Source organism: Artibeus jamaicensis, unplaced genomic scaffold, assembly GCF_021234435.1.
Source record: "Artibeus jamaicensis isolate MK-2021 breed Jamaican fruit bat unplaced genomic scaffold, CSHL_Jam_final contig_793, whole genome shotgun sequence".
NCBI classification, from domain to species: domain Eukaryota; kingdom Metazoa; phylum Chordata; class Mammalia; order Chiroptera; family Phyllostomidae; genus Artibeus; species Artibeus jamaicensis.
The window spans coordinates 10,628,748-10,642,392 of record NW_026521975.1 but is presented as its reverse complement, the minus strand read 5'-3'; the positions used below and the strand labels follow the sequence as shown (position 1 = coordinate 10,642,392).

At 39.9% G+C, this 13,645-nt stretch overlaps 1 protein-coding gene across 5 annotated transcripts in view; it reads right to left on the bottom strand.

The window, feature by feature from the left end:
* PCYT1A (phosphate cytidylyltransferase 1A, choline) overlaps positions 1 to 11,013 on the bottom strand; it is a 60,991-nt gene extending 49,978 nt beyond the window's left edge. For 2 of the 5 annotated variants that reach the window (XM_037147404.2, XM_037147405.2), the window contains exon 1: positions 10,970 to 11,013. Coding sequence is in view for 1 of the 5 variants with exons in the window: in XM_037147403.2 (XP_037003298.1) it covers positions 10,497 to 10,499 (3 nt within the window). In the remaining 4 variants the exon portion in view is untranslated. The other 3 variants (XM_037147403.2, XM_037147408.2, XM_053672844.1) reach the window with 3 other exon arrangements.
* Positions 11,014 to 13,645: the final 2,632 nt, after the last annotated feature.

The following is a 13,645-nucleotide window of genomic DNA, read 5'->3' as shown; positions in this document are numbered from 1 at the left end:
ATCTTTAGAGGGGAAGGGAAGGAGAGAGGGAGAGAAACATCAATGTATGGTTGCCTTTCGTGCGTCCCCTGCTGGGAACTGGCCTGCAGGGAACTGGCCTGCAACCCAGGCATGTGCCCTGACTGGGAATCAAACCGCGATCGTGTGGTTCACAGGTCCGAGCTCAATCCACTGAGCTACACCAGCCAGGGCAAAGCTAAAGAACTTAAGACACATGGACATGAACTATAGGGGGGAAATGTGGGTGGGAGAGGGTGTGCAGGATAGAGGGGAATGAAGAGGAAGAAATGGGACAACTGTAATAGCATAATAAATAATATATTTAAAAAAGCATTCTTTTAAAGTCTGATTCAAGCTACAAAGAAAGAAACATTATACTACTCTTCCTAACATCAAGCACTTATATAGTACCTATATATGTAAACACCTTAAAAATATTAAAAGCCCTGGCCAGATAGCTCAGTTGGTTAGAGTATCATCCCAATATGCTAAGGTTATGCGTTTGATCCCTGGTGAGGGCACATTCAAGTATCAACCAATGAGTGCATAAATAAGTGGAACAACAAATTGATGTTTCTCTCTCTCACTCTCTTTCTCTCTCTCTCCCTTACTCTCTCTCTCTAAAAATCAATAAACTAAAAAAAATTATTTAATAAAAATATTAAAACTCTTAATATTCACAATGCTTTGATACAGGTATATTATTATTACTATTTTACAGGTGAGAGAACTGAGGCACAGAAGATGAGATCACACAGCTAATAAGCAGTGAAGCTAGAAGTCAAATTTTTTTAAAAAATTAAATTTAGTCAGCCTGTCTGCAGACTACATACCCTTACTACTACAGCATTGTATATGATATAATACAGAAGGTACCTGGTAATTCTCTCTAAATATTCGAAAGCCTGTCATGTTAAATAGGGGGGCACTACTCTGTGAAAGTCCAGACAACAGAACATGGATCGGTGGTTGAAAAATACAGACACACAACTTTTAACTAAACACAAATTTCATCTAAGCATAAGAAAAACTTTTTTAGGAATAAGCATTATCTGAAAAAGGCCTGGGTGATCTCAGGAAACATTTCATTTTGGCACACCAGGACATTCAAGCAGAGAATACATTTATTTATTTTGTTGGTCATATCCTATTAAAGTCTAACTTAGCTGAACTTTTTGTTTATAGGAATTTGATTTTTTTCAAATCTTGACCACCATCTATCATATTAACTATTTATCACAATTGTATATAATCTATAAACTTGAAAAGCATAGTTTTTATGTCTCCACCCAACTCACCAGTGAAAATGCTGATCAGGATAGATATATCACCATATGCCAGCCTGACATTCCACTAGAACCCTCTTTCCTCACTGAGACCCATTCCTAACATTCTTTAGGTTAGCACAGTGCGAAACACACTAAAGTGTGTCTTTAGAAAACAGAATAGATAATATATTTAGAATTCTTAATGAGGTAGGGTATTCAATCCAATGTAAACCTGTTTTACTGTACTATCCCAAGATCCACATTTCTCTATTACAGTCCCAAAGATTATTATGATAAGCAATGATAACATTATAGCTAATACTTATAGAGTACTTCCTATGTGCCAGGAAGTTATAAACTTTTAGCATATATATTAAATAACAATCCTCACAACAATTCAATGAAGTAGTTAAAACTACTATAACTTGTTTTGCTAATGAGGAATTTGAGAAACAACTAGTTTAAATGGCTTGCCTAAGGTCACACACCTAAGACAGAGAAAAAACAAGATCTGAACCCAGACATTCTGGCTCTGGGGTCTGTGTATTTAATGACAACATTACACTGCCTAGTTATAAAATGGTAATGAATGCATTTAATCAAAACCACTTCTTGAACTCTAGTCATGTGCTACAACTGTGCCAAGCAGGAATTTAATTTCATCTTTCATAAAGACTAAAGGTCCCTTCCTGCTGGGCACATTGCTGGCACTCCAGGGGCTTGTTTTGGTTTGGGCCAGAGTAGGAAAGAGAGCAGGGAAAAGAGGGGAGGGTACGGCAGTGACAGGTGATGTGACTTAGTACAATCAGTGAGTATCTGGACTCACCAGATGGGAACGCTTGGACAAAGATCATCACATCTTTCTTTGCAGGTCTGAACCTGGAGACATGGCTCTCGGAACAATCCCAACTATCTAGTGGCCAACCTACGACCAGAAGTGCTTTTCCAAAATAGTCAACAGAGAGAAAGCAAAGCTGATGAGAGAAGGCAGACCCTGAACTAACTGTGCCAACCAAATACATTCCCCTTTTTGTTTAATTCAGTTAAGTTGGGTTTCTTATCACTCGGAAGACAAAAATTATAATTAATGTGCCTGATATGTGGCAATGACCCCTGGAACACAGTAAGCACTCAATAACTATTTGAATCAATATAGTAAGTATAGAAAACTGCTTTGAAATTTTGAAAAGCACTATGTACATTACTGTTTTGTTTTGATGGTAGGAGGTCAAGTACTTGTCAATTTATAAGTGTATCAAAGATGGTGCAACAAAGTTCTCATCCTCTCAAAAGTATTTCTCTTTATCTGCTAACATATAGTTCTGTTTTCTAAAGATGACCTTTGTGTCTTACATTAAACTTTACATTTTACTTTCAACTGAACATTACATATTAGACAAACTAAAGTCTTAAGAGCCTTTGATTTTGAACAAACACAGCTGATCCTTTTTAGTCTTTAACATACACTTCCATATTTTATCTACTTTCTTAGGAAATGGAAAACACCCAGGGCACAGACATTCCATAAGAATTTAGAAATTATAGAGATTAATCCTCACACCTTTCCTCTGGAACTACTACTAATTTTTAAACTCTGATTTTATAGATCTCTCAAGGTTTTTCATTTTTCACTGGCTCTCCTAGACCATCCCCATGTTCCCTCACATCTACTAACTTATGCCCCAAAAGGCATATAGAATAATTTACTAGTGCCCAAAGTGATGGAAAAATTTTTCCCCAGTTTCCCTGAAGTTCCAGTATGTGCCTGCTGGGGTACATCAACTTTGCTACTGAGAAAAGGCAGTGTGAGGATGAGGACACACTGAGGAGCGTAAACACGTCAGCTTTTTAGTTCACTGCACTAAAACTTAGCATACCTAAAACTACACTGCCTTTACAACTTCCACAATTGCTCAGTAACTACTGAATGCCTCCAACAAGGATCATAATTCCCAAATTCTCTGTTTATGATAACTGCACCTTTGTAACCAACCAACACCATTCAAATAAAGGTACAGTGGTGGCCCTGAAAGTGGAGGTGGCTTTAAATATCTACCTCTAAGAGGGGGAAGAAAATACATATACATACAGTTTGTCCAGCAGGCGAAGAAGCTGGGAAAAGATGGCACCTCCTTAAAGGCAATACAGTACAAAAATCAAAATGGGGATGGAGAACAGGGTGTTGCCTAATCCTTAACAAGTGGATCCTGGCTTCCAGCCATAGCACCCACATTGATTAAAGTGAGATGAGTCAGAATGAGAGTAGTTACAGAATACAAAGTCTTCCTCATAGGTCCATTAGGGTGGACCAAACTTCCTGTTTCCTTAGCGGTTTATCCTCCAAAAAATTTTGTTAAAAGAAGCTACACTAAAAGAAAGACAAAGGGAGCTAGCAGCCAAAATATAGCATTTGTAAGGCCTGATCTTTCTAACACTGCTACCTATTCAGTCTCTAGTAAGTTGCTTTATCTTAGTCATTCCAACTCTCCATTCAAGCACCTATTCTAAACATGGATGTAACTGAACCACACCACCATCGCCAACTACCACCCTGCCTGTTAAGTGCATTAGTGTCTCTAATTGCTTTCAAGATACAGAATGCAGTATTGTGCCTATTTTCACTCACAAAATCTGGCTCCATTTCTGTTGACTCACCTCCCAGGACACACTGCTTGCTTTATTCTTCAGTGTTCCTATAAATGCCTGCTTGGAAGCACCGACTTTGCTACTAAGAAAGTAGAAAGTAAGTGGAAATGAGTGTGAGCAGGGAGGAGTTGTGGTGAGAAGATACTGAAGATAAATCCAGTCAAGTGTTTTCTCAGTATGAATGTCCTGAAGGAGAAAATCTGAGTGCTAGCATGCACGTGCTTGAAGATGGAAGTCTTCCACCAGTGCAGCTTTTGGGACTCTGCCCAATCCCCTCCATTCTATCTCCTTATTACTAGTAGATCTACTAAGCACCCAGGGTGATAAAGGAGGTGGACTCTGCTTCTAAACTATGTAACCACCTAAACAGTAGCAAGTTGTAATTACATATACTCGTCAAATTTCAAAAATCTAATTCAAATTTGACTAAGTACTACAGAGAACTATTTGCAAAAAGAAGAGACATAAACTTGTCCTTTGCATTCTATTCCTGCTTCCACGTCTCTGGGCCTACATTATCTTCCTCAGTAAAACCCTATGCTCAGTAATTTTCTGGTAATACCAATGCTCAGTTCCAAAGTTGACAAAGTATACTTCATATTTGGGATCTTTACCAACTTCTACCATTGTAAAGCTTAATAAAGTAGCGCTCTAAGAGGCAAGTTCTATGAACTTGTAAGTTAAAGTGAATCTAATACTCTTGGCATTAATCGTATCATCTGATATATATAGATAGATATAGATAGATATGCTCAGCCTTTCCACAGATGACACTGCAGTCACATTACCCCTTGTGTAAACGCTGCTGATGCTTGAGGGAGAATATGTCTAACCCATACTGGAGAGGAGATCCTGGATTCAGGGACCATAATGTATCCTAGACCAGGGGTCAGAGGGGTCAGCAAACTGCAGCTCACAGGCCAAAAATATTACATCGTCTAATTTTGTAATTAAAGTTTTATTAAAAACACAGCCATGCTCATTCATCAATACATTTTCTATGGTTGCTTCTGTGTTATAACTGCAGAGTTAAGTGTTTGCTACAGAAATCTTATGATCTTTAAAGCCTAATAGTTATGACCTGGACCTTTACTGAATAAGTTTGCCAACTCCTAGATGAAGACAGGATAGTTTTATCAATAATTCGGTAGCAAATTCTACCTAGATTATGCACAGTTCTAAAAAGGAGAGCAGTACTAGGAATAGGATTATTTCAAGAAATTGTACCATATTTTTCTGACACAGGATTACTTTAGTTTATGTCACTAACCTGTATATATCACCACACTATACAGAGTAAGTCAAAAGAATGCCTGATTTGGGAAATTCTAAATATAAAGGTAAATTTCACAGCATGACCTATACTGACACATTACTTTTAAAGCAGAGCTCAATGTTATTCTTCAACATCTGAGGCCAGTAAGTTGCCACATCTAAAAGCTTCGCTTTGAACTTGATCTCTTTTCTTATTTCTTCAGAACCGCCCTCATTCAACACACATTGAGTGGGCACTTATTCTGTGCCAGACCCTGGGTTAGCTCTAAACTAAATAAAGCTTATACGTGGTCCTGGCCACACAATAGGATGTTTCAGGAAGGAGATTATCGTAAAAATCACAAAGGACACTTGTAATAATTGCTACAGTTGAATAATTTCGCTCTGCCACTGTTCTATTGTACTAGAAGATTCAGTGAGTAAGCCCTGTGTTTAGACTGTGCTCTGTGTAAAGTGGGTTATGGAATTTATATCTCTAAAGCAAAGTCTGTGATAAATTCAGGGAGCCTGGGATTTGGACCCTCCAAAATTATATCTTTACTTTTACTTACCTCTGGCAAATTCACCTTTCCTTCAACTATGAACATAAGCGACAACTGTAATAGTGGACTCAGTAGAATAATAAATAGACTTTGTAACCAACAGAAATCATAGATATCTCCATATTATTACACTTGTTACAAATATCTTCTTTAAATACATGATCATTTAAAGTTATAGTGCCCTATAGAGGACCGTTCCAAGTGGTGTGGGAAATGTAGCCCAGCCCCCACCTGGAAAGGCCAGTGGGGAGCAAGGTCTGGCACAAGGTCTGACCCACGCCCATTGATAGGTTCCCCCCTGGGGAATCAGGCTGGGACTGTAGGGAGGCTGCTTTGAGGCTTGCTTTTGTTAAAACTCCCTCACCCTGAATTAAGGCAGCAAATGTTTACTGCGTATCTTTAAAGTAACTTCCTAAAAACTATGCTAAACCTTCCAAGGATGAGTGTAACCAGTTCAACCACTTTTCCCTTTGCATTTGCAAATATCCTTCCTCTGTGATGCAATTAGCAACATCCTCTCCTTTGTTTTCTGTAAAATGTAACCACCTAAAGAGAACCTGTGCATAGTAAATGAGGACCATCCTCAATGTAATATGCCCAGAAAAGTAATAAAAGCCTGTCCAGGCAGGGGTTGGGGCCCTCTCTCTCACTTAGAGAGCAGTCATACTGTTCCTTTTTCTCCACAGGACTTCTGTAGTCCATGTGAATTTGTTTATCACAGCCACAACACATGGACCCTGGACTGGGGTCCACATCATCTGGCACCCAGGAAGAGGGACCCAAGGCTACAAGCCACAGTTGTAGCCAACACACCAACTTAGTCGGAGTGCATGCATCAGCTCAGGTAAGGGCAGACAACACAAAGTGCTTTTCGGTAAGGTCGTAGGGTGTGTTGGATTTCAGAGGAAAAGGGATTTCTTCTCTCTCTTGCTCAGAGAGAGAAGGCAACCCTTTTTCTCCACAGGACTTCTGTAGTCTGTGTGAATTTGTTCACTGCAACCACAGGGACCCTGCAGGCCAAGGTCCACATCGGTGCCCTGGCTGGTGTGGCTCAGATCATTGGAGCATCGTCCCATTATTGAAAAGTCACAGGTTTGATTCTTATTCAGGGCACATGCCCAGGTTGGAGGTTTGCTCCCCCACTGGGGGCAACCAATCAATGTTTCTCTCTCTCTCCCCCTTCTTCTCTCTCTAAAAGCAATGAGAAAATGTCCTCAAGTGAAGATAAAAAAATTTTTTTAATTAAAATTATTTTAGTTATAAGTCCCACTGATACTAAACATTATTTACTACATTAATGAAAAGCACATAAGTGCTGTATCACACATTTAAAATATTTTGATAACTATATTTCAACATAATTTGTTTCCTTTATAATTCTATGTACTTTAATTTTTTCATATTAAAATATTATTTCAAAAAGGGAATCCACAAGATTTCACCATACAGCCAAAGGAGTTCATGCCATAGGAGATTAAGACTTGCTCTAGGGCCTAAAACTAAACAAATATAATTACATCTAAGGTGATGCTCTATAGATTAAAAAAAAAAGCTACCTATTTTCTGTTACGTGTCATACACTCATTTTGTTCTCTAGTATAGAGAAAAAAAACAAATGTCGCTATTTTTAGCAGATCTCACTTCAAAACTGGTTTGCAAATAGTTGTGAAGGTGCCCTAACAGCCTAGCAGACCCATGGGTTCCACTGAAACACAGAAAGCTTCAAACTAACATAATTTTCAGCTTTCACCTAGAGTTACCAAAAAAAAAAAAAAAAAGAGAAAAAACACACACACAAAAAGACTGCTATATATCTACATACTAATCTGGTTTGCAAACAGTAAAATATAGTCAATTCAATTATTTAATTAATGATAATGTATATAAACTAACATAGTACACCAAATATATATTAGACATTCACAGTTTCTTTTTTTCTTCTGGAATAGTATTTTGGCACGTACTGCAAAATAGAGTATATAAAAATGTGTATTCCCTAAATTTACTGTCTGAATTGTAGAAGGGAGTGGGGATTTACATTTTGCCACATTTATAAAGTAATTAACAAAATAAATCAAACTTCAAACACATGTCCAGGTACCCATTGGACAGGAATGTTGTGAAAAGAGAAGTTTAGAACTAAACAGAAAGGTTTAAGCTTAGAAAAGAGAAGGTGCTGGAAGCCTCCTTTAAGCAAATAAGCAGGATGCTGAGCCTAAAGCCCTGACTTCCTCACTTTCTCCATCCTAAGTCACATCGTCTTTCTAACACGGCTGACATGGTGATAACATAACTGTTGATAACATAACATGGTGATAAAATGTAAAAGCAGCCACAGTCGAGCAAAACAGAACTCCCAGAGTCCAATGATTAGGAAGTACTCTGTCTGACTTTAGGGTCTAATGAAAAAATTCCCTCCAGAATCATGACTTCTGGAAAAAATTTATTCTTGCCAATCTATTTTAGGGTATCAGATGTTGATGTCAGAGGGACCAAGTTCTGTTTGATTTAGAAAGGGGATTATCTGTTAGTAGAAAAACCAATGATCCGAATTAAAATCAGAGTTGGGCATAACAAATTATGCTTGCTTTTTCTATGACTTTCATAAACTAATTCTCCTCAGTGTTTAAAGATGAAGAAGTTACTCAACCACCCAGGGGAACGATGTCAACCTACAGGTTAGACACCTCCACAGGGGAATCATGAATGGGGTCATGTGGTTTACAAACTCGAGTTTGCATACAGCATTTGCATATATTTCAGATTATTAAAGGGCTGTTTAACCAAGAGAATGATTGCATTCTAACCTCTGCCACAGTTAGAATATCTAAAACAAAAGAAACAATAATTCTTCACACAGTCACAGTGAGTCAAAGTCATCAGATAAAAGTAAACTGGGACTTCTAAATCCAAAACTCCATCTGACTAGATCATTAGACTCGAGGAATCAAATGTCCAAAAAGGACAGCTCAAATTAAAAACAAAAACCAAAAACCCTCACCTGTTTATGGAGGAAGAAATCATAGGCTGAAGGAGAAGTAAAATTAATCTTTTATCAATCAGGCCATTATACTGGTTTTCAAAGAGAATTTGCAAAGCAGGCTAGGTCAAAAAGAATCATTTCATTCAGGAAACACAAAAGACCCCAGAGGCAGTGCGGTACTTGCCACACCTGTCTTTTCTTCTATGGCCATTTACCTTGAAGCACATATATTCTATTCTAGAAAGAAATTCTTCAGTAGTTCCTTTTAGTTACACATAATGTAAGCCAAGTAAACACCTAATGTTCTAGGAAAAGGTTTAACTAGACATTTTTTTTAGCTAAACAAAGGCCGTCACTCACCATTCCCAACTCACTTCCATCCAAGAATCTTTCTGAACTCTCTTCCCCTATCACAAAGTGTATTTGTGTATAGGAGGTAGGGAGTGACTACTAGGTTACCAGATAAATACAGTGTCCGATAAGTTAAAATTACCTCAAGCTTCTTCTATTACATACTTTTTAAAAAATGGGTGGCAGGATCAGTAGCACTTTCTACAAAGGGCTGTAAGAGAGGAGGAGGTAATGTAACTTTAGTTCACTTCACCAGCATCACACAGAGCCCTCACGAAAGGGAACTAGTAGGAAATAAAACCAGCACCTAAAATATCATTTGAATCACCCACAGCATAGCTTCATTCCCAGTATGCCAGTCTTAGCCTCCAATGCACAAATCACTGAACTAAATGGCTAAATACATTAAAGCCTCCCCTCCTCGTGTGGTATTCTAGTCACTATTTTGACCTTCCCAGAGTCATCCTTTCTTCTCCATGATGATCATCATGTGTTTGCCACTGATTACTGCACCAAATTCTACTCTCAACTGATATCTTTTTATTAGCAATTTTCTGTACTTGCAGAATCACTAAATATCAAGGTTGAAAAAGATGCTGAAGGTCTACACCCATTTCATTCTTGGCAGAATGTTATTTATATCTACTGTTCCCTTCCTAAGCCTATTCCTATCTGCCCCAAAGTTTCCCCACCCTCAATGTCTACTCCTAGCAGTTTTTCCTGTTATAAACCCCTATACCCGCAGTGCCTCTATAAATATCACTGTCCCTATTTCAATATATAAGTTCTGGTTCTCCCAGCTGAGGTCTCAGTTTCAAACCTCTGTCATAACTAGTCACCTCAGTTATATTTGGGGAGCCTTCTCCAGTCAAGTCTCTCTTTTAAAGCGCATGCCTTAAGAATACAGCCAGGCTTCCCAATTGCCTCTTTGTACTTACAAATAGCCATAAAATCATGACATTTCAGACCTGAAGGAAAACTCATAAATAATCTAGCCCAATGTTTTCAAACATTTTTACTGCACTTCACATATTTTTGTATGAAATCCATTTTACATGACAATCTCATATACACATAACTGAAATAAGACTCATGAAACAATACTTACCCTTATTATGTAAACACACTAAAAATTTGTATTCTATTCTATTTTTTAAAAATTCAGGTGCTATCCACTGAACGGATTTCACAACCCAGCAACAGGATGGAACCCATAATTTAAGAAACATTAGTCCAAACTTCTATGCACTGAAGAAGAAACTGTAGTCCAGAGGTGAAGTAAGTTTCCCAGCAACAAGAAGTTTGTCCATAAGCTTTTAAACTGAGGTCGCTATGATAAGTCTCAGACCAGTGTTCTTCCCACTGAAGACCTTCTCTGCCCAGTCACAGCCACTCAATCACACCTTGTGCCCAAACCCAGCCCTACAGTACCATCTCCAGTCACTGGTCCCACGCTCTTCTTCTCCGAGTTAGCCCTTCCAAGTTAGTGCTCGTTGGTCAGTCTGCACAGCCGCTGCTTCATGTTCCCTTAGGTCAAAGTATCCTCACAGTCACTATCCATCGATCAGTCTCCTCCGAATCATTGGCCCTTGGTCACAGTGCCCACGCAGTCACTGCCTCACATTTCTTCGGTCATAGTCCCCTCGCAACGTCTGCCTTGTGCTCTCCGAGGTCAGAATCCCTTGCATTCACTGCTCCTGAGTCTCAGACCCCTCGTAAGCAGCTACATCTCGGTCACAGTCCTCTCGCTGTCACTGTCCCTGGGTCACAGTAGCCTCGCAGTCCCTGCCTCACGCTCCCCTGCTGTCACTGACCCACTCTTTTTTCAATCTCCTCGCGGTCTCCACCCCACAATTTCTCCTCTCAAAGAGAGCCGCGAGAATATGCCCACTCCGGGCCCCCACCTGCAGTTCGGGTTCCCTCGACCCCTGTCCCGTCAGATTTCTCCCGGGCGAAAGGGAAGTTGAGGGAGACGCCCGAAAAAGGCAGCTGAGGGAACAGCGGCCGGAAATCCCGCCTACTGCCCGCCCCCTTGTCAATCCAACCACGACTTTTCTCGGCAAACCCTGACCCCTGACACAGTAGTTCCGCCTCCACGGAAGCTCTGGAGACGTGGTGACTGAGCAGATGACGGGAGATAAATTGGCTAAGGGTCAGTCTCTATGCAACATGAGTACGCGGTGGCCTCCTAGTAATGAGATACGGATGGGGCCTGTCACGCGTGCTATCCCGCAATCGGTCTAGAAACAGCGCTAACTTGGCGGCCCCGAGCTCCGTCCTCCTCGGGCGGACCTGTCCTGATCCTTCCCACTCTGTCCCCAGCGCAGCGTGGCAGACACTCATACCAGGGCATTCACAATGCGAATGGCTGTGACGCCTTCCGCCAAAGACCCACCGGGCTTGCGACGGCTTCACCACAGCGCCAACTTTTCCCTACTGGGTGATGTAAAGGGATTTAGGTCCACCTACCAAGTCCTGTAAAAGCTGGCTCCAAACCCGCTTTCCTGAATTGTACTAACCTATATATAATGAATACAGTGAGTCCTGTTATATCTGACGGTCATTGCCGCACCAAGAAACGATTCCTGGGACTCAACTGAGGGCTAGTTGAGCGGGAGCAGTGTGGAAGAAAAGGATTCTGTGAACGGGAACCTCACAGGGTGATCTGATCATAAATTCCTAACTGAGCAGGTTGTGTGGTGGTCAGCCACAGGCACATCTTTTTACGTGTAAGGCTTAACTTGTCCGTAGCAAGTCATGTCCATTGTTTCTGTGCATCTGGGCTAAACCACATCTGAACAGCCTCCTTCCAGACCCATCCTTCTAAATGATGACCACCCTCAAGAGTTCAATTATTCTATAAGCCAACCCCAGCTTGCGTTCCCCGCCTTTCATGTGATCTTTCTTAGGGTCCCTCCACAATTACAGATGCATAAAAGCAGCAGCAAACATTCTGAGGAACATTTGAGATCTTGCTCCCAAACATATGCTGTCAATTCAACTCATATAAACTCATAAAAATTCTCTGTGGGGTGGACTTCTCTTGGGTCAACAAGAAGATTTGAGGGAGACCACTGACAGGAAACCACACTGCAGGGTTCCGGGTGAAAAGAAACGTTTTCTTTTGCTAGAATGAATCTTGGAGGGGTTCCTTTAGATTCTGAAATGTAAGACAAGTAGATACCCAATGTAATGGCAGAAGTATGTAAAACAACTTTATATTTTATTAACTCATTTTTATTTTTGTCTACATGCTTGAAAGTGGTTAAGAAGAAAAACACTTATGTATCTGCTGAGGAGCATCCAGGGAGAAAAAAGATTTAAACTGTGATCCTTTCCCTTTTGAGTTTCACACAGTTATTTGAACAAGGCTCTTTTAAATAAAACTTTAACCCCAACAGCTAAAAGTCAGTGTCTCTCTCTCTCTCTCTCTCTCTCTCTCTCTCTCTCTCTCTGAAGTCTAACCCAGCAGCATACTACATTCCTATCATCCTGGAGTTTGCAATCACTTCTTATTCATCAATTGGGGAGTGGGACTGAAAAGAACGATGTGAACTGTCTGAAAAACTTTACTATTAGCTATAGGCAAAAAGGGTGAAAGAAGGTGAAGTGGGGCCAGCTCTGGGAGGGGCACAGAGCCCACCAGGAAGAAGTGTCTGTTCCTCTGGATTGATGGGCAACAGTCCAGAAAGCTCATGCACACAAGAAGTGTAGGCTCCTGGGGTTGGAAGGCACCTGGCTCTAGTCTTTTTTGAATAATCACAGGAATAGCCACCTGGAAGTTAATCTGAAGTTCCAAGAGACTAATGAATATGAGCAGTCTTTTGTTTACTGGTCCACAGCTATTAAACAGATTGATTGTTCTGTCTCTCTCGCTCTCTGGATGCTATAATTTAATTTAGAACATCTCAGAATTTTTTCCTTGTCAGCTTATAGACTAAGGTGCTCCCAATAATAGCTAGCTGGAGAAGACACTAGGGGCCCTAACGAGAAGATCACTTCAAAGATAGTAGGAATTGGGACAGTAACCAACATAATTTCAGAGAGTCTTAAGGGAGGGCTAATTTCATATACAGCTTAGAAACTCTCAGACTTATCAGAAACTCTGGCACTGGAAAAACCTGTAGAAAACAGATGCATGTTTAAGTTAACAAGCTGTGAAGGCGTAGGGTGGAAAGAGCTGAGTAAAAACAATGAGTGACAGGTAAAGGCAACAACTCAAAATATAGAAAAAAACTTTATGCACAAATAAATTCATCTCAGTGTTATTTGTAATAGTGAAAAATTAGAAATCTCAGTCCTTCAATAAGGACATGGCAAAAATAACCAATAGTATAACCTAATAGAATAAATGCAACTATTAAATTATGAGATCATAATGCAAATAAAATGACATAAAACTGCACTTGGCATGAGAAGTAAAAAATCAGGTTACAAAGTTGTATATATAATTTTTTAGAACCGAATTATGGATTTTTCCCAACTTTTCTCTACTTTCCAAATGTAGTTGGGGGTTATTACAAAATGAAAACACTAACTATAAGCCCTAAAACGCAACAGACTCAGATATAAGCCCAAAC